This window comes from Acomys minous, assembly GCF_964271855.1.
Source record: "Acomys minous genome assembly, chromosome: 1".
Lineage (NCBI taxonomy): Eukaryota > Metazoa > Chordata > Mammalia > Rodentia > Muridae > Acomys > Acomys minous.
Window position 1 is genome coordinate 38,284,503 of NC_140483.1, and position 23,728 is coordinate 38,308,230.

General features: G+C 44.0%; 1 protein-coding gene across 5 annotated transcripts in view; it reads left to right on the plus strand.

The window, feature by feature from the left end:
- Nucleotides 1-23,728, plus strand: part of CACNA1E (calcium voltage-gated channel subunit alpha1 E) — a 465,592-nt gene that overhangs the window by 401,449 nt on the left and 40,415 nt on the right. For 3 of the 5 annotated variants that reach the window (XM_084785554.1, XM_084785553.1, XM_084785555.1), the window contains 8 exons: nt 10,428-10,524; nt 13,286-13,446; nt 13,969-14,106; nt 14,842-15,043; nt 16,507-16,671; nt 17,193-17,303; nt 21,627-21,710; nt 22,419-22,544. In XM_084785554.1, the coding sequence (XP_084641680.1) occupies nt 10,428-10,524; nt 13,286-13,446; nt 13,969-14,106; nt 14,842-15,043; nt 16,507-16,671; nt 17,193-17,303; nt 21,627-21,710; nt 22,419-22,544 (1,084 nt within the window). Of the gene's footprint in view, nt 1-8,515; nt 8,528-10,427; nt 10,525-13,285; nt 13,447-13,968; nt 14,107-14,841; nt 15,044-16,506; nt 16,672-17,192; nt 17,304-21,626; nt 21,711-22,418; nt 22,545-23,728 lie in introns of all 5 variants that reach the window. The other 2 variants (XM_084785552.1, XM_084785556.1) reach the window with 1 other exon arrangement.

A 23,728-nucleotide genomic window follows, 5' to 3' on the forward strand; every position in this document is an offset into this window, starting at 1 on the left:
CTGTGTGGGTTCCCACAGCAACATACAATGAAAGGCAACCCAGTCTGAACCAGGGGGACTCCCAGCTCATCTTTCACCTTGGCAAGATTCATTATGGTCTGCCTTTGCCTTAAGAAAGCCCGTCTTGATTGTTGTTTGCTAAAAGCAAAACATGACCACTGGATGTTAAAAGGTCCAGTTCGCTTTTCGCTCTATCAACTCATTTGCATACATGGTTCGCTATTGTTTCTCTCTCACTGCAGTATCAGTAGCACATTCTTTGAGTAATAGATAACAAGAAAAGCATAGTGGACAGAACTCACCAGGCCCTTAAGGAGAACGGAGCCCACAGGTCACGGGCCAGAAGTATGAAGGTGACATTTGCGGGGTCAGACTGAGCCTAGTTTGAATCTCAGCCCTTCTCCTTCCCAGCCTCATGTCCTTGGCCCATTGTAGCAAACTACTAACTACCCTAACCTCCATTTCTTACCTCTGAAATGGAGACAAAATAAGCCATGCAGAGTACCTAATGCTGGGGCCATCAGTGCGACTGATCAATAAATGTTAATTCTGTGCTTTATCTGTCCAATTTCTCATGGCTTCAAATGTAGTGGGAATAGATTAAGTGAGACTTATGCATATAGTTCAAGATAGGTGAAGGCTGGGCCAAGACTCAACTGCTTCCCACCCAACTACCTCTTTCCCATAAGCCTTGAGCCTGTGTGATCCTAGCAACCAGCAGGTGTACTGGAGTTGGAGTTTAGGAGGCTCCCTTCAGAGCAAGCCCCTGAATCCTGTCTGTGCCCAATGCATAGGTGTTTCTCCTCCGACTTGTTTGACACCAGTGTGCTATAAGGGTTGTCCTCTGTCTTTCGTGCTATTTGAAAACTGGCAGTGGATGGCTTTGATGCTGGTGGCAAGGGAAGCCTCAATGGTGCCAGAGCTGAAGACTCCCTGTTGTCAGGTACATTGCAGGAGGGAGACTCCAGAAAGCCCAGGCTCCAGGGACCATGTTTTTGAGACAGATTAAGAGCTACGATCCATCCTTTGCTTTTAGTGGCATCTTATCTTGAAGTTGCCCTTCATTTCTCTCTGAGATGGAGATGGTCCTCGCTCATCCTTTTCCATTGTTCCCTTTTGTTGTCACCCTTGCTCGCTTGCCGTGCCTGCTCCCCCCCCCCCCCAGTTTCTCTGAGTGTAGAGAGAGCTCCCTCTCTCTCTCTCCTCTTTTGGCCTTTGCCACTTGCTAAGGTCCTGATAACACTTTCTGATGCTCATATGGCCCACACTTTTTAACTCTGCCCTTTCCCTTTCTTGGTTGAGGACACCAGAGAATTCAGCTCTTCTATCACATTTGACAGGATCCCTAAGAATCCCACCTGCCACGAACCTGGGGCAGAGATTGGAATGAAGTCACCAAGCCCACGATTTTCACGGTCAGGGGATCAGGCCATCAGGAAGCCAGTTTTGGGGTTGTCTGGAGGCTTTTCAAGCATCTGTCTCCTTGTTGTGATTTTCATTCTGGAATCCTGTGGGTACGCCTCGATGAATGTCCACTCCCCACAGTAGCCTTTTTCCCATCGCTTTCCCTCCCTGCTGAAACTGAACCCTGCCCTACTGAGGCCTCTGCAAAGGCTTTGTCAGTTTGAGCAGCTGATGGCGGTTGCCACGGCAGCAGCAGCATCTGGTTCCTCAGAAACCAGCAGTGACTTAACTATCCCTTCCACCACTGCCAGTCAAAAGAAGCTAGCCCAGTTCCCCAGAGCAGTGCTGTTGACCAAGCAGCGACGGCCGCCCACTGAATCCTCAGGGCTGCAATGTCCAGTCCCTCTGCTGCAGAGCTCCTCACCTCCCACCATCTGTCTTCTCTGTAAACATGTGCTTTGGAAATAGTGGTCAGTCGAGAAGAACTCAATTCTCTGTGCATCAAATTAAAGGAGCCTTTATAATGTAAACCTGGTGTTCTATCTGGGAACTTGGCTGACTTTTGAGGAAGAAGGGTGTGTGTGTGTGTGTGTGTTTGTGTGTGTGTGTGTGTGTGTGGTGTTGTATTGTGTTATTAGTGTGTGCATATCTGGGTTTAAAAATATCCCATTGCAACTTTTCTGTTGTTCCCGGTCCATTTTTACAGTATAAGGTGTTTATGAGAACACTCGGGGTTGATATTTCTTAGGGAAGTGGGGAAGTGGGGGGCACTTTGGCAGAGATTGAGAATAGCTCTCCCTGAAGCCCTCATCACACCACTCCATTTTGGGGCCCACGTGGAGACAGACTTTTTTTTTTCATCTATAAATTTCCTAAACTGTGCCTTTTCCTCTTCAAGGTTTCAAGAAAAGTCTGATGAGTGGCTAGGTCTGTGAAACCTTTTGCCCTTTATATTTCTCTCTAGAAAGGGCACATTTGTTTTCTCCTGCATGACCGTCATTTTCTCCTGAAATGCTGGAGCCCGCTGTCCTCCGTCTCCGCAGTCTGTTGCTATCTGTCTACTCTTTGGCCTCAGGTGTGGGAAGGCAGAGATGCTTGCAGCTTCGTCATTTCTGGATGTCTAAACATCAAGAGCACCCACACGCATGCACTTCAGGGCTACCCCCCAGACTCAGATGTGTAGTGGAGAATTCAGGGGACCACAGACTAGGTTATGTCCTGAGCCTTAAGCCTACACCGTGAACCATGGCACTTAGCCTTTCTCCCCCACTATGTACAACATGTTGCTTGATTAGCCGGATGTACATGAGCAGGTGAGCTCCTGTGTGCATTCTCAATAGTAAATTTGCAGCTCATGCTGCTTGCTGGTCTAAACATTTAATAGAAAAAGCACCAATAGTTTAGCATACCCCTTCCCTACGTCCTGTGTGTCAGTCAGAGTCAGGCGGGCTCCCTAGTGACGGATGCCAGGGTTTTCCATAGATGTTTGCTGTTGTAGCAGTGCAGGAGGTAAGGTCAGGACTCCCTGGCACATAAGGAGATCTGGCTGCGCTTGGCCTTTCATTATTTAGTCCTTGGCCAGAAGCAAAAGCATGAGTCAGTCAGCCTCTGGGTGCCAGGAAGAACCAGACTGGCCACATTAGCTTTTATTACATTCCTTTCATTGAAGTGTGTCACTTTCTTGACACTTGACACCCTGCCCTGGTGGCTGAGATGCATGCATATGGGCTCTCATGAATGCACGGAGAACAAGCCACAGCAGCTGAGCTGGTTCTGAGAGCTCATTCAGTGAAAGCCACAGACACGGGCAATCTGAGATTTGGAAGTGCCTTATGGGGCCACAGCATCTGGTCCTCTGGGATGGTTCATCTGTGGGGGTTTGTGTTTCTGAAGGGGAGGATGCACACATCATTGGATAAAAGTGACTGTTTGGAGGTGAACGGTGTGTGCTCATTTTCCCAGAAAGGGGTAGAAATACAAAACAAACCTTTCACTTAAACCCAGCTGCCTACCTTCTGCTTTTCACTAATGCCTGGGTCTAAGGTAGTCCCTTCATATAAAGTTAGGCTTGTGGGGCCTTTTTTTTTTTTTTTTTTTTTTTTTTTTTTTTTTTTTTTTTTGACCTCTATGTTAGAACAAAAAGGAGAATTTCCCAAAGGAAGCTGTTACTATACTTTGTTTTGAAGTGGCAAAAATCCGAACCTATTTGCTATTGTGCCAGATACAGCATCCACTTCTCTTACTTTGGAAGAAAATAAAGCTTTAAAATCACATTTAGCCACCAGGTAGCTCATTAACTGTGAATTCGGGACTCTTGCTGCAAAGGAATTAGAAATGTCCAGCAGTGAGCAGATAGGATGTCTCTTGGGCACTTCACCTAACTTTGTGTCTAGGTCAGGAAACTAAAGTTGATCAGTGCCTGCAGATGGTTGGGAGTTCCCATTGCTTTAGTCTATCCTGTTGCCCTTAAGGTGGGACTTGGAGAGAGAGTGGAGGACACGTGGAAAGAAACTCCCATTCTACCTGCTCTTGTCATTAAGACCCAGCATATGTCATCAGCACATGTGACATTGGCTGAGAAGCAGTGCATAGGCTTCTGCTTATGCAGATGTCCTATGCGTGTGAATGCCCAGGTATCTCTGCTTATCCACAGCACACATTTGGAAGAGGAGGGTTGGTTATAAGTAGGGCCTCATCCCATGGGCACAGAAATAGGCTAAATGAAATAGCCCAGTAAGGGAACACATCTCTAACCAGTGGCCGGACCAACCAGACCCATATGCAAGAAATATCCTGTCTAGGAAGTGAAGCTTCATGGATACAGGAAAAGCCTGCTTTGGGGAGATTGGCGGAAGCTCATCATAGTACGCTTCATGCTTCAAAGTGGGTTGCATAACAGGTCCCAGGAAGTACCTGGCAAGACTGTGTGACCTGCTAGCCATCTGCTCAGTCTGTGCTCGCAGGACACAACCTTACAGTACAAATTAGTCCGCAGCTGAGGAGGTGGACTGAGTAGACTTCAGTCAGCAAGACCTCTCTACAAAGATCGCAGATGAAGGGTCATTGGTTATGTTTGAAACATAAGGACTAAAAAGAAATACAAATCAGGCCACTGCTCTCCACTTGAAATAACAAAGCTGCTAGCAGACAGATGCTTTGCTGCTTCCTCCTGATTCTTGGCGCTTGGACAAAAATACCTTCCAGTTGGAGTATGGTGATGTGTATTGAAAAGGAGCACGTTGTCAAATGGCTGTTAGGGTATGTATTAGAAGTTCGTTGAGGTCAATATGTAAGGAGGAAAGGATTGTACACCAAATACTTAGCACAGAGTGAGTTTTGTGGTCACAGAATGAAGATGACAGAGTAACTTTGGGTTTAAGACACATGGATGACCAGGAGAGATGCTAGGGTCAGAGGGGGGAAAAAGCCCTAAATGGCAGCAGCTAAGAGTAAAAGGTCAAAGTGCCAAATCTCCTTTCTTCATCCAGGCAGCTGAACCTGATTTCCCTGCAACTTCTAGAGGGACAAGCATGGTGATACAAAGAGCCATGCTTCCTCCTCTTTTCCATGCATGCTTGACTTCACCGATCGCCTCAAGTAGCTGAGAACTCAATGGTTAGAGCTCTGGCTGGTTTGACTTAGGTAACTAGCAAGGCCAGGTCTCAAGTAACCTCAGTGTGTTGGAATTCAAGTTTATTGTTTTTTTTCCCCAGTATGTTAGGTTCTTTCCTGCCATGCTGCTGTGGAGAGTTAAAAGCTATTAGCTTCCTCGGTAGATCCTTCCATCTCTACCTATGGCAGAGAAGATGGGCAGGGAAGATGGAGAAGGCCAGCCCTAAGCCTGTCCATCTTGATGTTGCACCTATAACTTTTCCTTCCTATCAGCAGTCAATACACCAGCTAAGGGGAGTAAGATAGGTTAATAGTTGAGCTGAAGAAACATTTTATTTTTTATTATTTATTTATTTATTTATTTATTTATTTGCTGTTCTATACTTTGGGTAAAACCCACAGTGGTTACCTATTTAAAAGATAGTCAGGCAGAATTGGGTCTGGATCTTCAGTTTTAGCTATCTTTACTCCATGAAATTCTGTTTCTTTACGTCTAAGTAGAAATGAGAAACAACCATAGTTGGTCCTGTTAATTAAATAATGTGAAATACATTTCATGTTCAATACAGTACCAGGTACTTAAGTTGAATAATAAATGGTAGCTGTTATTGCTCACCAACTAATGGTTCAGGCACTTTCACAGAATAAAGCCTAGCTCAAGAAATTCCCCCACAGCCCTATGCTGTTGCCTCACCATCACACGAAGGAGGACAGACACCATGATACCTAATGAAGGAAGGAATCTTCAGAACCTGCTGTTCTTGTTCCGCCCATTCTTAGCAGAAATTAGCTGGAGGATACATCCTCGGACGACAGGGGACCCAGAGAACAAGATGAAAGTGAAGGCCTCGTGATTGCACACGACAGATCTGGAGGGCAACTAGGCAACTGAACTGAGAAAATTCTCCTCTTATCCTGATGAAGCATGGGGAGACAGGGGGCTTGCTATTCTTCTGGAGAGCAAATAAGTAGAAAATAAACAGTAAAATGAGTGGCCCCATTGAGTCCCAATTAAAGTAGAACCAGTGCATCTAGCATATGAAATTATCTTAGAGTCCACTTTAAAACCATCAATTTTCACTAATTAGTTAGGCAGTATTTTTTTTTATACTTCATTATACATTTTAGTAACAAAGATTAATGGTATTATCAAGTCATTATTTTTTGGATGTTTGTAAAAAGCACATGAATTGTTTGCAAAACAACATGTCTCAAAGTGCTGGAAGAGCACACCATCCTAGACAGCCAGAACATCTTCTCTGCGGTCTCGGCCTTCACCGTGGATCTGAGGGGGAAACAAGCTTTACCCTTGTTTGGCAGTAAATTATGATATATTTTAGTTAGCGATAGTGAAATTGTTGAAATTTTTACTGACTCCGTTGCTTTATTTTTTTTCATTCTTCTCATTTCAATTTGCCATTTTCCAATCGGTGTTGACCCTGTGCTAGTGATATGTTGGCTGCAAGCATGTTCTTCTCAGTAGCAATTCAAAACCATGATTTCTGTTTTGTTTTACCATGCTTTGTTTTTTCCCCCCAGTGCTAGGAATTGAACTTGGACCCTTACATGTGCTAGAAAATTATAGCTTTTTAGTGGTTCCTCTGCAGTAAGAGACATGTTTAAAAGAGTGTGGAATAGTTAATAGCCTATCTTTGGCCCAAAGCCCATGTCTGACTGTTGTCTTTGCTCAGGTGTTGGAAGTCAGGTCAAAGAGGCCCAGTGATTTGACAGACCTAGCTGTTCATTTTAGAACGTACCAATGTTCCCCATGTTTTGACACACTGGGGTAGATACACAGTGATTTAGAAATTTTCTTTGTTCCACGCCATAGTTGACTAGGATTTTGGAGAGAATTCAATTGATAAGAATAATGTGAATTTTATCAATGTTGAAGGATCAAAAGATGTTGGTTCTCCTTGCCTGAGGTGGCTTCTGTGGTCTCTCAAAATGGGCTCAGGTGCTATTGGATATAAAGGCCTCTGAGACAGGAGCCTAGGTTAAATAGCCCTGGGTGCTCCTAGCCCACCTGCATGTATGTCTGTCGGCTACTCTGTCCTCATATCTTAGGATATTCTCAGGAAGATGTAGCCCAAAGAAAAGAAATCCATGCTACTGTCTTGGTGAATCATCAACTCATGTGATTCCATCTCTTCACAGCAAGTTACCATATTACTTTCTTCTGTGTGCTTTCTGGATCGAGGTCTGTTTTCCCTATGGAGCTAGGCAATCTTCCAAGAGATTAGCCAGATCTTTTGTTCCATACCATGTCCCATACCCATTCCGTCCTGGAATAGAGCCTGCCAAGGATTGAGCATTTCATAGATGCTTGCTGTGGGTGAGGAATGAAAGGGTGTTTAGCTACGTGGGAGCTGAGCCTCAAGACATTCCTGTACATGAAGGATTTCAGGTTATAAGGTGCGGCGCGCAACCTCGCCGATAAGGAGCACGCCACACTCAAGATTCTTCTGACAGCATTTATTGATCAGCTCTTTTCGATGGCAGATGCGAAGGACCCCAAGGCCCCCAAAACCCGCTGCTTATATGCTGTTTCGGGAGGCGTGCCGAGTCCTCATTGGCTCACTCAAAGTGCCTAATTAGCATGTAGTAAAACACGCTTTGCGCAAGCGCATTAGCGAATGGTTTCGCGCCACACGCAGGCGCACTCAAGGCCAGACAGCCGTGAAGAACCAGGAAGCAGGAAACCGGCGCCATCTTGTAATGGCGATTGCGGCTCCTAACATCAAGGCTCCAATTTAACACCCAGATCACTTGACTTCAGGAGGGTGCTAAGGACACTTGTCCTACTCCTGGAACAGGAATGATGTTTCTTTTAAGAATTGTATGGTAAACGGTTCACAATGGAAACTCCTGGTCTAATTGCTGAAAAAAAAAAATCAACTTTTCTATAAAATGTTGACAAAGAAGAGTCCTTTTCCTCATGTGGGTGCAGTTTAGTGATGTTGGTCTCTGGGCTTTGGAAAGACACGAGAATGACCCCGTTTAAATGTAGTTACATTGCCCCTGTCAGGTGAAGCTGTTCGGTGCCACTTTCACTAGGAATACCTTTCCTGAGCGTTTCTGACCCAGGGCAGATATCATTCCTCTTGCTCAGTTCTTATAAAATAACCGGAGTAGATTTTACCTTTAGACTCCAAAGGAAATGAACAACAAAAGCTTACATGTAGAAAAGTATAATTAACCCTGGCCCCCTGGAAGACAGTGTAGGCCCAGGAACCCTTGAGTTAGAGGCAAGGCCAGCTACAGCTTTCAATGGACTTTTGCCCTGTGGGTGGAGAGGGGGTTGTGGGGCATTTGGTGTCCTCTCCTTTCTTTCACAACCCCTTTGGATTTCACATGTGCCAAGCCTATGAGAGGGCTCCCATGGTCCTCTGCTCCCCAGCGTGGCATCCCTGGAAGGGGTTCGGTCCTCCCTGAGGTTTTCTGACTCTTCTTTCTCTCCATCCTTCCCCTTCCTGCTTCCTGGCTGGATCAACCATAGGAACGCTTTGGGGTAACTATGTTTTGTTTTGCTTTGTTTTTAAGTAGAAGGGTTGGGAACTGAGGTGGGAGGAGGGAGAAGCTAATCGGGAGAGAAGGAGCTAGCTCACCGAGAAGGGAGCAGTGAGGTTTCTGGAAATGCTTATGTTTCCTTTGAGAGCCAAGAGCTTAAAGCAGCTTTCAAGCCTTCTTGGGAAGTGACCATCCCTACTGGTTTGGATGGTATTTGGCCTTTGTGATGTTTCTCTTAGATATTGTAGGTAAATGTGCTTAAAAAGCAAAAGAATATATTAAATATGCCAGAGCTCTTAGAATGTGAAAGTCCAGATTAATATATCCTGTTTGGATTACCTTTCAAAATGCCATGTAGGTCATGACTTGTGACAACCAAGAGAGCTTTGAATTAATACTGGTGTAAAGTCAGCATGAAGGATGCCTTTAAAAAAAAAAAAGATAGACTATGACCTCCTTATCTGAGGCTGGGCATAGTAGGAGAAATTGTATGCAGAATCAGGTGTTCTCCATATGATGCTCTGTGTCCCCTCTCCAGCAATTGCTAATATAATAGTAATCTGAGCCAGCATGAAGAAAGAACCAAGCCTACTGTCACAATTTAGAGTTTTTCTTCCCAGCATGAACATGTTTTACAAATTGGAGTTATTTGAGTTGAATACAAAGGATCTCAGGGGATGAGCAGGAAAGAAAGAGAAATGCAAGTTGATTTATACATTTAATTCCTAGAAATAAAAAGAGAAACACATGATCTTCACTAAGAGCAAACATTTCTAAGAGGCTGAACAGGGAAGGTCCTTACCCATAAGGCCAGGAGAAAGGTGGGAGTGGCCCACAACTTGAGCCTGCTCCAACTGTGTAGTACTCTGAAGCCCATGCTGGCGGGGGTGGGGGTGGGGGGGTAGTTTTTTAAATGGAAGTGACTGCAGAAAGGCCAGTCACACACAATTGGAGTGTGGGCCAAAGTCCTGGCAAGATGCCCACACACATGCTTTCTCTAAAGTGACAGCCTAGCACAGCGAGAGTGTTGGGTTCCCCACCAGTCCTCACTGTGCTCTCCCCACACTGTTGAAGGGTGAGAAGTAACAACCCTAGACTTCTAGGTCAAGTTCCCCAGTGAGACATGGCCTCAACTGTTCCTTTTCAAGTCAACAAATATCTTGAAAACCTGCTATAGTTTCCTAGGCAGAGTGGGGATCCACGGGTCATGGTCATGGTTTGTAGTTGATGTTATTCCTTTTTTTATTTACCAGTGTGATATTATATAACATTAATTTATCAGAGACATGAGAAACTGTTAATATATGTGCATGGAATCCTGTGTGTGCCTGTGTGTGCTTCTGTGTGTATATAGACATTCCCTTTTATTCATATGGTCACATCCCTATTCAATGGATATTCAATGGAAACTGAAAATATACTTATTACATTTTATGAACTTAAGACCACATTGCCAATACTTCAAAGTATCAATCTTTTACCCTCATGACTTTGTGGGTGACTAGTACCACTGACTGCCCAGCCTTGCAAGAGAGTTTCTCTCTGCCTAGTATCAGGCCATGGGGGAATATCCCAATGTGTAGTTTCTATTGAACGCAACGCACTTTTGCACCATCTGAAACTGTAAAACCATAATTCAAGCTATTGTGAGCACATGGATGTGCATATATGGGCACACACATATCAATGTGTGCAAATGCACAACTAGAGAGTGATTTGAGACTACTCCAGAATCACATTTGTCAATTGTCCTTGTAGGACTCTACACACACCTGGTTTCAAGCCTCTTGCCTACCTCTCTCTGCTCTGTTTTTACTCTGTTGTTATCTGTGCAATCGTGTGGCTGCCACTCTGGTTTCTCCCCTTTCCAAATGATTCCCTGGGGTCCTCTCTCTCTCCAGAACCAACAAGGGGCGGGACATCAAGACTATCAAGTCTCTGAGGGTACTTCGAGTTCTGCGACCCCTGAAAACCATCAAGCGCCTGCCTAAGCTGAAGGTAATGTTTCCAGAGATTGTTCCCAGCCATCTTCTCCCATCGGCTCCCTTCAGCTACAGCTGGCAAGCCGTTGCATAATCCATTCTTAGACTATCCCCTTGTCTCTCTTGGTGATTGAGGTTCTTTTCATCTATTGAAACCAAGGTACTTGTTTCAAAGGAAAATAACCAAGGTCCCAAGAAACTTCCAGGTGAGATTTTCTTTCTTCAGCCCAGAACCAGTTAGTGGTATACTCCCCGGAGTGGCCTGCTACCCAGGAGACGCCTGTATGTCATTGTCTTGGGACACCCTGTGTCATTAAGGTGGAAGCTACAGAAGACCTCTATATTTGTGGTCTGTGTGTAGGGTAGGCTGGACAATCTGGGTCATTTGCTTCAGTCATAATTTTAGAAAAGTATCATCTCACATAAATATTTCATATTTTTGAGATACAAATAGGTAACTTAAGGACACATAAGTCTATTTATGGCAGAAGCAGAAAAGAAATGAGGAAGTGAATTACCTTGATAAGCTCTTCTTAATGCCATGGCTTGGACCAAAATAGGTATCTTATCCGTATGATGGCCTCACCTTCTTGTCCAGGATCCTTCCTGTTCTGCAGGGCTGGCTTTCCATTCAAGCTTGCTACCCTATTGAGCACACTCTTCTCTCCTATCCTCTCCAGATGTTGTGGTTAATGGAATCTGAAGCTCCATGGGCGCTTGCAGCAGTCCTCCTGGAGTACACAAGGAATCGAGATTTCCTTACCTACTTGCAGCAGCCCAGAGCCTAGCATAGGGCTTCTCATAGAGGGGCCATAGGACACTCATGTCAGAGTCATTAAAAAGCTTCCTAAAATACGTATTCTCTCAATATCACAACAAAGCCAGACTGTCAGAGAGAGGAGCCTTAACTGTGGTTTGTAAACCTTGCTGCTGGCGGGTGACTCTAAGACCATAGTGTAAGAAGCTGGTCACCATGAAAAAGAGCCTACATGACTGCCAGGTCTAGCTCAAGGAGTTTGGAGCTACGTGACCCAGATCAGAGTACTTATTCTAAGAATTTCTTTCACCCAGAAAATGGAGATCTGTGTGACCTACATTTATAGTAAAGCCAAGAGAGCTGATGTAAGTGGTCCCTAGCTAATACAAGCCCTCTGGGAGAGGGCCTGCTCTCGTATGCTGGACATAGAAGGCAAAGCTATGAGCTTGTTTCTCCTGTTTGTCCCATTTCCTGAAGTCTTCTAACTGATACTGTATGTCACCAACCATAACCCACACCTCTCTTGGTCTCAGATCATCACTTCCCTTTCTATACTGTGATCTGCGGAGAGGAAGCAGAACAGTTAGAGAAGGGAAAGGGCGGAAAGGGAAGATGAGGGAGGGGAGGAGAACAGAAGGGGTGAGGGGAGGGAAGGGAAGGCAAGGGAAAGAAAGAGAAGGGAAAAGAAGAGAGTAGGCTACTTCTGAAAGGCCCCAGACTAGCTGTGCCATGGTTTGTCTCAGGCTTAGCACACACTGTGTGACCAACTCAGTCTTCAAAGGAAATGGCTTCCTCATTGCTTTCCTCTTTTGCTTCTCACCTTCCCCTTCCTGGGTCAGGACCTTCGACTCTGTCAACTCTTCCTGGCCACTCTCCCTCCAGCCAGCCACTGGCTTAGGCCTATCAATCACCACCCCTGCCACCCCTGTGTGTCCCATACCCAAGCTGTCTGGGGCTCCCACTGTGTATGGCAGCACATGCTCCCATGGGTGCTGAGGAATGTGCAACAGCTTAATGAGAGTATCCACACCTGACGAATGTGGCCTTGGTCTTCATGAACTCCGTTACGTTGGAAAGCAAACTCCCTTTGTAGTGTGATAACCTGAGAAAGACATAGGTGACACTGGTCATTCCACAAGGCTGTGTGTCACTCACATTCCCTGCAGTGTTAAACTAATTGATCCGGTCATACTATACCCAGTGATCTGAAGAAACAACTGCACAAATGCAGGACCTGTGAGGCCCGACTCTCCAGGGAGCTAAACCTGAAAGTCTAGAATATAACCTGAACATGACCTGAAAAGGTGTCAAATTCCCATGGAACTCCTCATGCCTTCGGGCTTAGCAGAGAGGTCTTCAGAGACCCCTTTCTTTTTGTATTGAAACAGAAATCCTTGTTTCTGTCCAACCAGCCTCATCTCTAATAAGGAAAGACCTCAGTCTGTCCCACAGTTGCCTGTTGACCTTTTTCCTGAGTACAGCCAGTGTTCAACTAAAGGGCAGCCACATGAAGTGATAGTCAGATACAGTGAGAGCAAACATATGAACTTACAATAAAATGTTGAAGTGAACAAAGACACTAGCATGTGATTGCCCTTTGATCCATTAAAAATGGTAAAGAGAAGATGGTACACATCAGCATGTAAGTAAATCTGTGAATGCCACCAATAGTTCCAAGGTCAAGAACAAACTATTTGATGGGTAAAGGAATCTAAGTGATCTTCAGAATTCCAGCTAGGGTTAAAACTCTGGGTTGACTGAAATCCCACGAAGAAACCCCTCCATTGATTTATGTCATTTTTGTTTAAACTTCATGCCTTATACTTACTTTAAGACTTGGAGAAAGTGTCTGCTGCTTCCAAGCCAGCCCCTAAGCCCATGAGTGCCACTGCATGGTGGAGGGACAGCTCCTGGAACAGCTTCTCAGTCTGTCGGGTGATGGTATGACCCTCCCTCAGCTCTGGGCGTAGGGAGTGTTCTGTCACAGGAATGACACGAGAGCCTTCACTGCTGTCCGCAGGCTGTGTTTGACTGTGTGGTGACGTCCTTGAAGAATGTCTTCAATATACTCATTGTCTACAAGCTCTTCATGTTCATCTTTGCTGTCATCGCTGTTCAGCTCTTCAAGGGAAAGTTCTTTTATTGCACCGACAGTTCCAAGGACACGGAGAAGGAGTGCATGTAAGAGCCACTGCCTCACACCCCTCACTGTGTGCTAAGGGTGTCCTGGAAATTCCCTCTCTAACTTCCATGGATCGAATGGGTCTCCTTTCTCTCCTAACTCCATATCCCTTTCCCATAGAACTATAAAACAGGAGCAATTTTAAAACAAATAGACATTTGTTGAACTCCTTTATTCTATCAGATATGGTAAGAGACATTTTAATGTCTGAGCCCTTAAGTACTAAGGCTTTCTGAGGACCTACTAAAAGGAGTTTTGTTTGCCTAAAGATGATGATACTAAAAAATTAGACTGTCCAAGGTTATTCAGGCAACTAGTGAGTGGTACTGGGATTCACCCTACATCTGATGGGCACCAAGTACCATTTTTATCCCATGTTAGTACCTGCCTTTAATAAAGCTTGCCCCTTCCTTTTCTGTGATTGTCACTGTTACTCTGACATTCTTAAAGTTTGTAACAATGTTTAATTATTCCATGCACTATGCTTAAGAGGCCCTATTTCATTTCTATTGTGGTTTTAGCGGTAACTATGTAGACCATGAGAAAAACAAGATGGAGGTGAAGGGCCGGGAATGGAAGCGTCATGAATTCCACTACGACAATATCATCTGGGCCCTGCTGACCCTCTTCACTGTCTCCACGGGGGAAGGATGGCCTCAGTGAGTGATAGGGTGGGCTTGGTATATGTGTCTTGCAGGCTGAGATGGGACTGTGTGGGTGCCTTAAAAGCTGATTCAAGATGAGCAAGGCTAACCCTTTGTTATTGTACTTGGCAAAGTAAGTGGTTATGAGTGGGTGAAAAAGGCAGAAAAGAGGACAAAATAAGAATCCTCCACACAAAGATGGAGAAGGGGTAGACAGAATCAGGAAAATATTTGAAACTCAGTTTTTGTCAAACTTTGAGTTGGGTGGAGCCCTCTTACAGAACAAATGAGTTTTCACAACCTTATCCTTAAGGTTGGCTCTACATCAGAGAGCTTAAAGATGGAGGGATCTGACAGACCCTAGAGATGCTGTCTAAGACTGGACCTCTTTTGAAGAATGCAGGTTCTTATGCTGTCCACAGTGGGAGGCTAATTTGTTTATAAGACTTAGTAAATAGTAAGATACCACTAGTTGGCAATAGAAAATCAAATGGCACCAGAAAGTCTCGTGGTAATCAACCTGACAACCTAACTATAAGAGGTTATCATTCTCTTACTTAGGAGTCGAATGCAGGTGAAAAGCAAGGGCGGTGGTACTTTTTCTTTAACAACTTGGTGTTATTATCACCCCAAATCAGGGGAGGAATGGAAAAAAGCAAAGTCATATCAAGAACTACAAAAGGTGGCAAGTCTCCTAACAAAGTCTAGACCGTGGTCCACCATCTGTGCCCTCATTTTTGGTCCTCACAGGGTTCTTCAGCATTCTGTAGATGTGACAGAGGAGGACAGAGGCCCAAGCCGCAGCAACCGCATGGAGATGTCCATCTTTTATGTGGTCTACTTTGTGGTCTTCCCTTTCTTCTTTGTCAATATCTTCGTGGCTCTCATCATCATCACTTTCCAGGAACAAGGGGACAAGATGATGGAGGAGTGCAGCCTGGAGAAGAATGAGGTAACACTGGGTAGGCTGTAGTCAGAGAGAGCAGAGGGAGCTTCAGAAAAGTGTCGGGACCAGCATGCTTAGAGGGAAAAAGACTGCTTTTTCTTCACTTTATTGTAACATTATAATGAGGAGATAGGAAATGCCTGGAGGGAGCACAGAGGTATACAGTGTTGGATCGGGGGATCCCAGTTTGAATCCCCAGCAGCCACATTAAAAAGCTGGTATGAGGCTTGTGAGATGGCTCAGTGACTAAAAGTACCCGCTGCCAAGCCAGATGACCTGAGTTCAGTCTCCAGGGCCCACGTGAGCACCAACTCCCATAAGCTGCCCATGCATTATAGTGAACTTGTGCATGGGTGTCTGTGTGTTTGCACACCTTTTTTAAAAAGATGGGCATGGATGCATGCATATATATATATGCATATATATATATGCATCCTGAGAGCTTGCTGGCCAATCAGCTTAACCTTATTGGTAGTCATCCTGGTTCAAGGCAATAACACAATAGAAGAAGATGCCTCATGTCTGTCTCTGACCACACCTGTGTGCCACAGGCCTGCACACCTGAACACTCACATACACATATATCACACACAGACAAGACACAAACATATACACAAAGAAAAGACAAGCATGCAACCTCTCCCCTTTTATGTGATAGTCTAGCAGGAAACACAGACATCTGCTTACCTCACTGGCTGCCATGGCGTCAGTGTTTCTAATGGCAGGGAATATGTTTTCTCATGTGCTTCTCCGGGACATGCATAGGTTTGGAACATTGTAAGATTTCATAGTTGCCTTTGTTGTTGTTTAACAAAGGGAGCTGAACTAGAAATGGTCGTAGGTTATAAAAGGAAGGCATAAGCAGATGCTCTAATATAAAAATCCAAATGTTTACAAATCTTAAAACTTTTTGAATGATATGATATGACAAGTAGAAAATTCCATACCATGAAACCTTGTTTCAGGCACAAAATTAATCAAATATTATTTAAATTGCCCTTAGGCTATGTGGATGAGGCACATATGAAATATTGATGAATTTTGTGCTTAGCCAAGCATCCTGTCTTCAAAATATCTCATTATGCTTATGTAAATATTAAAATCTCAGAAACAAATCTGATGTCACAAATCACTCTGGTCCCACATATTTCGGATAAGGATTCTTAAGCAGTAGATTTATAGCTGTAACTGTGGGCACCAAGAGACACTTCTCAGCCATATATGGTACAAGAAGACTGTTGTACCAGTGCTTTCCCCCCATGTGACAGGATGCATCTGGGTGCATATATACCTGTAAGAGACATAGTTTGGTTCAGACTGTCACTGTTGCTGCTTTATGACTGTGTCTCTTACCCCTAAGATGGTCTTCTTTCCTAGCTATCTTTAACAGAGCCCATGTAAGCTTTCGGGGGGCGGGCGGCCTGGATTAGGACTGTTGGATTGATTCTAATAACTTTGACTTTCTGCAGCGGGCATGCATTGACTTTGCCATCAGTGCCAAACCTCTCACCCGCTACATGCCACAAAACAGGCACACCTTCCAGTACCGCGTGTGGCACTTTGTGGTCTCTCCGTCGTTTGAGTACACCATCATGGCCATGATCGCCTTGAACACTGTCGTGCTGATGATGAAGGTGAGAAGAAATTGTGTGTGTGCAGTGACTGGAAAATCACCCCACCTTATGAACCTGCCACATTTGCCTGCTTTTACAGCATGGAGCCTCTTTGAACTTACCCAATTCAACAGCCCAGTCTCTGGATTTGGGGCTTTGGGTGGGGCCATTGGACGAAACGCAGAATCATAGAGTAGCAATTGAGGGCTTCCAGGGACAAAAAAACACGTCAATAGGGTCCACCTTTATCAAGGTGGACAGTGTCCTTTAGACATTGTGGAAACTGAAGGAGTTAATGAGAGCCTGATTGCATTTAATGCAAAGTGCTTCTGTCATGGCTTTAGTCCAAACATGAAGGTGGTTTTGTTACTAAGCTGTCCCGGGTGGAACATTGGTATATATTTTACTACATAATATATATGCACCGAACTGTTCCACCAGGGCAGGTTGAGAGATGGCCAGGCCTGGTGCATCCCACAATATACACATATGCCTTAAGGCCTTGATTCTACTCTTCTTTTTTTTCTTCTCTTTCCTGGCAGTACTATTCTGCTCCTTGCACCTATGAACTCGCCCTAAAATACCTGAACATCGCTTTCACCATGGTGTTTTCCCTGGAGTGTGTCCTAAAGGTCATCGCTTTTGGCTTCCTGGTATGTCTGCTCTAGCAGCCGGCTTCTCTTCCTTTGGGATACACAGAGGTCACTGCTGGTCAAGAATGGTTTGCCCACTTGCCCACCTAATAGTGAGTTCAGTTTACTCAGGAAACAGGCTGCCAGGTGAGTCGAGTGGTAGAGAAGGCAAAGGAAGCCATCTCCTCACTCCACACCCATCTGTCTGCCTGCCCTGGTCCTACAGAATTACGTCAGCAGCAGGGCAGCCAACATTAGATTTTACTAGAACTGCGATTGACACACAAAGAAAGAAAATGAAAATTAGATTAAGAAGTCTTGAGTGATGGTTTCCTGGTCATGTGCATATGAACTTTATGATTTGAATGGGAAAGTATATTTCATAGCCTCAAACATAGCAAATAATAGATTTTAACCGATTAATCTTCTGCCCATTGTAGCATCAAGAGTAATGTCTGCCAATGGAAACAAATGTTTATTACTGACATTTACAATGTCCAGTCACTTTTAGGTGCTGAGAGTAGATTCTGGAACTGGATTTGAGAGAGATTTCAATGAATTAGTCTAGCCTGAGCTCTCTTTTTACTTCTCCTCAACTAGGAATTATAATTGTTTGGCAAACTCTTGCATCTGTCCTCAAGACAGTTAACCAAACCCGGCCTTTGCATCAATGTCCTATAAACAAATCGGCCCCTCCCTCTCCCCCTGCTCGACTTGGAGGTGTGCTGTGAGATAAGCCCACTTGACAGCTGCTTCACACTTATTTAGATTGTGATTTTCCCCTTCAAGTGTGAATGTGTACCCCTTTCCTAGCAAGAAGGGGAGAGTTTGCGGTAGGGTAAAATGAGTGCTCTGGGTAGCAGCTGCAACAGGGCCACTGGGCTGGGCTGGGTAATTGTCAGTGTTGGCTGTGGAGGTTGTTTTCAGTCTCCTGGTTCTTTATACAACCATTCATTTGATTATTTGGGGTGGAAGAGTTGAAAGGAACCCATTGCAGTGACTGCATTGTGGAATTCCTGACTCCCTTCTGAGTGTTTTGAGACTCAAGGAAACAGAAAGGTAAAAAGAAACTTCTACCAAACAAAGATGCCTTTATAAAACAGTCTAGCCAGGGTAGGGTGAAGTGAAAGCGAGGGGGAAGCCAGCACCACCACAGGGAAAGCGTCTCTATGAGTCTTGGTGTTGACATCGTCTGTGACTTAAGCCCCAATTACGTGTCTAATTATGGTGAGTGCTGAATGCGTACTTACAGGCTTAACTAGAGGATCCGGCCTTGAGGCCTGCCTCCTTCCCACCCTCACTCTCCTGTGTTTCATTCAAGGCCGTCGAGTCATTCACGCCAGAAAAGGCACCGTTACATTGATTTGGCACCTAAACCTTCAGAATACCCCAACATGTACTTACTGTTCGGACAGATCGTCTCATTAACTCTGAAACAGGCATAGGAGATATTGCTGCTGTCATTGTTGCTACCATTTTAAGTGAGGAAATTGAAGCTCATAAAATGTGTAAAGATTACACAGTAAAATGCAGATTTATAAAATGGGTGGGAATAAAAGGGGAAACAGCCAACATATACTGTGCTGCCCAGTAAATAGCCATCCAATGCTCTATACATTTAGTTTCTCCATGTCACAACTGTGTTAGATGGGTGTATTTATTTCCTCCTTTAGAGATGAATTATAGCTCAGGAAGGATTAATACTTGGCTCAGAGTTAGTGAAAAGACAGATCCAGGAGTTGGATTCTGGTCTACCTGGCCTCTGGGTTCACAATATTCCACTAGTTTATTCAGTAGCTAGGACATAGTCCAAAATCCCTGGTGATGCCTCCAACTGAGGGTGATCTGATGTCTGATGGGATGAGGCACATTGATCTTAGTTTCTTTTCCTATTGATGAGATCGAATACACTCTGACCAAAGCAACTTCAGAGAGAAATAGTTTATTCCGGTTCACAGTTAAGAGTAGAGTCCATCCTGTTCAGACAGTCAAAGTGGGAGGGGCTTCAAGCAATTGGTTATATTACAGGCACAATCAGGAAGAAGAGAGCGATGGATACATTGTCACTGCTCAGGTCACTTTCTTTTTTTATACAGTAACGTGATCGCAGCCAGAATGGGTCTTTCCACTCAATAACACAATCAGGATAATCCCTCACGAGCATGCTCAGAGGCCCATCTCCCAGGTCGTTCTAGGTCACATTGTTGACCTGCTAATTCTGTCAAATTAACACTCCCATTGTTAACCAACCAGTAATTTCTGTCAAGTTAACACTCCCATTGTTAACCAGTTAATTCTGTCAAGTTAACACTCACATTGTTAATTACACCCCTGCTAGGCGATCTTGTCTTTTTTTGTTTGTTTGTTTGTTTGTTTGTTTTTCGAGACAGGGTCTCTCTGTGTAGCCTTGACTGTCCTAGACTCGCTTTGTAGACCAGGCTGGCCTCGAACTCACAGCGATCCGCCTGCCTCTGCCTCCCGAGTGCTGGGATTAAAGGCGCACGCCACCACGCCTTTTTTGACTGTCACAGTATGGGCTTACTGACTACTGCAGCACCATCAGCAGGCAGTATAATATTATGAGTCCACCACTGTATATTTGGGGCATCATTAACAGAGACATTATCATGAGGCCTTTGACTCCATTGCATTTTGTCGTATTAAGTTGAGAATTTTCACTTAAAGCACTTCACAGCTTCTCTCTAGCATTCTATAGTTTTTCATTTAATATTTTGGATTGTAAGTAATTAAAATCATGGAAAGTGACACTACAGATAAAATGTACTGCATGATGCTGGGTGTGCCGCTCTGTGTTGTAAGACATCTTCAATTGGAACTCACGTCTTCTAATCCTCTAAAGCCTAGATCTATGACCTAAGATTTAGGAAATTTACCTTGGTATGGGAAATAGGGGAGCCTTGAAAATGAGGACTTTTGGGACCCCCACTTGGCTCCCTCACTGGAAGGTGAACTTGTTTACGAAGTTATCTGCGTCTGCTTTTCTTTGTACTCTAGCGTACATGTGGCCCTGGAACCAGAGATCCTAAACCTTAGCTTTCTCATATAAAAAGCAAGGATAACAATAGCTGTCTTAGAGCCTTAAATATGTGATGCTCATTGAGCATAACCTCTCTGCATAATCCTCTCTCTGTGGCATAACTTCATTGTTGTGGCCCAGCCCCCTCTCTATTACATGGGGCGTTTGGTACTACCTCACCTTCAGACCCACAAGAGGAACGAATAAGCTTAAAAAAATATCAAGGAACAGATGATAAAGACCAAGTGATGGTAATTGTGAGGGTAGGATGGAGGTCACTTTGTTAGTACTATAAAATTGTTGTGGTACCTGTTGCCCAGGGGCAAGTCAAGTGGACATTTTGGAGGTGTCTGTGCCCTGTTTTAAAGAATGTAGCCCAAGGTCTGTGCTATCTGAGAATGGATGAACACATCACGTATTCTGAAGCCAGTGGAGTTATTTGGCTGGTGGACTTTCTGGGTCTTTTGTTTATTTTTTTATTTTTTTTTTAAGATTTATTTATTTATTACTTATATAGTATTCTACCTGCATGTGTGCCTCCATGCCAGATGAGGATACAGGATCTCATTCTAGATGGTTGTGAGCCACCATGTGATTGATTGCAATTGAACTCAGGACCTTTGGAAGAATAGACAGTGCACTTAATCTCTGAACCATCTCCCCAGTCTTTTATATCTCCTCCATATTGTATTCAGTTTCTACATTTTATGACTTCTTCCTTGGATGGATGGAGATATATATCACACCTCCTCACAAAGTGTACCAGAGCAGAAAAGTGAGGGAAGTTTGATTCTATTCATCCTGTCAATCAGGTATTCTGAAAAGACTATGGAGATGTGGGGTCTGTCTGCAACCTTTAGACCCATACAGCCTCTTGAAAAAATAAAAATAATATAGAAGTTAAAGTTGTACTATGCTAAGGTCTAATGGCAGTGTACTTATCCCAATTCCCTGAGGTATATACATTATAAAGGTAAAGCTTTTTATTTGTTGACCAAACTCAGTAGCATGGTTGAAAAGTAAATGTTTGCTAAAAAAATCATTCTTACGGGATTTTTAGTGACAGTTTCAAAAACATGGTCTTCAAATAGTTGTGGTACTGTTTTAAAAATGAGGATTTCCCAAATTAGTAAAGGAGAAACAGAATCTCGGGTTAGAAACAGGAAACTGAGCCCAAAGTTAGAATGAACTTATGCATGAATTGACAAGTTTTAATTCCAAGTGACAAAGTTATGTAATAAAAGATGTCTTTGCTCTCTTCTCTTTCTCCTTTTTCTAATGCTCCTGTGACTGAATGCACTGGGCAGAACTATTTTCGAGATACCTGGAACATCTTTGATTTCATCACGGTGATTGGCAGCATCACAGAAATTATCCTGACAGACAGCAAGGTGAATGGTTCACAGGATCCTTGTACCTCAGCTGGACCCTGGAGTAGTATCCAAAGAAATCCTCTCCACATACAGTCCATTTATAACCCACCCAACCAAACATGCCCACTCTGTGCTGGGAGTCCACTTCCTCCTTCCTGAGCATTAACCAAAGAAAGCAAACTTTAGGGTGGTGGTAGGTCTCATGGAAGGCTTAGTTACATCTGCATGACTCAAATAGACATCGAATGGAGTAGGTGGCATACTGCTGTTAGAAGAAAGCTAGTATTTTCTGTTTGGCTAAATTCTCCAAAGAGAAGCATAGTGTCTTTACCCTCAAAGTAGTTAGGCCCGAAGTGTTTCTCTAAACCGGTTCATCCTAAAGAACTCGTGGAGAGCCTTGCTGTAATTATTGAATACCAGCCCTGCTCTTTTGACATCTTGGTCCAGAGTTTAGAGCATTTAGTAGAAACTGGGGAAGCCAGTTTTCCTCCCCTGTGTGCTGGGGTACTCCCTGAACCCCTCTACCTAGAAATAGAGAGGCGTGGCTGGGAGGCTTAGAGAGAGGCTCCCGGGGTGCCCTTCAACTGGAGTTGGGTTAACGACAAAAGACAGCGGCTGCCGTCTATTTTGTGATCTGAATAAGGAACAAATGTGAAAATACCAGTGCTTAGATCTTTCTAAATGAGCATATTGTCACTAATTACATGTTTCCTTTTGGTCCACCAGCTGGTGAACACCAGTGGCTTCAATATGAGCTTTCTGAAGCTCTTTCGAGCCGCACGCCTCATAAAGCTTCTGCGGCAGGGCTACACCATCCGCATCCTCCTGTGGACCTTTGTGCAGTCCTTTAAGGTAAGAGGCTCCCTGCGGGTGCACACCAGTGCCAGACCACAGGGCAGCAGCATCCTCCTCACCCTGGTTCCTCCGCCTCTAGGAAGGAGAAGTTTGTAAGCTTGAAGTTTATTAGAAGCATAAATACAATAGTTCTTCATTAGAGCACAGTCTGGTTGGATAGCGATCAATTCATATTTACACTATAGGATCTCATTCTAAAACCTAATGTCTCTTTCTTCACTCTGTACTTTGGCCTTTTCTGTCAGCACTGTGATAGTGCACTATCCTCCGGTATTCTGAATCACCTTGAGTCATCTTGTCCATGCACACAGTCACCTTCACATCATCAAATGTCTTCAGTGTTTCCAGGGACTCGTCAGTGATTTTTATTTTGTGGTAAGGCTTTTCAGAGGACTTTTCAACTTGTGCTTCCTAAAAAATGATTTGTGTACAGTCTTCCATGTCTTCACCTGGGCATACTTTGAATGTATAGGACGCTAAACACACACACACACACACACACACACACACACACACACACACACACACATATGCCCTATAAAAGCTAGAAATGTTTGGCCAAGTTATTACAATATGTTTCTTTTAAACATGCTTGTGGGACTATGCATACATTTAGGTAAATAACTGAGTTTAAAAGTCAGTGCCTTAAACCTACTTCAATGGTAGGACTAGTAAAATGTCCAAGCATGCCTACATTTCTTTGAGCTCCAACAAATAGCATAAATTAAACGTCTTTTAGACATCTAACAAATAGCATAATTAGATGTCTGAGGCCTGGGTTCATTTCTTTCCTTGCAAACAAAGTTTTTCAATTGGTGCATTAAAAAATAAATTGGATAAAATTAAGTGACTCCAGATAAATTCACAAAATCATCTTCCTTTTAGCCATTTATATATTTAACTAAGTTAAGGACAGCAAGACAGTAAAATCATTCTGTGTCATCACTTGGAAAGGGAATTTGTCCCACATATTTGTTAATTGCTTTACGTCTTTATCAGAATCTTTGGAGTCTGGGATGAGACACCTGTGATAAGGATGTTCATTCAGGCTTTAAGGTCTAATAACCTTGGCTTTTCTATCCTATCAAGAGCCTTGTTTGTCAGGATTATTTCCACAGAGGCCTCCCCTCAGTGAACTCTAGTTTTCCAGGGTTAGACAACAGAGGAGTCACCAGTGAACT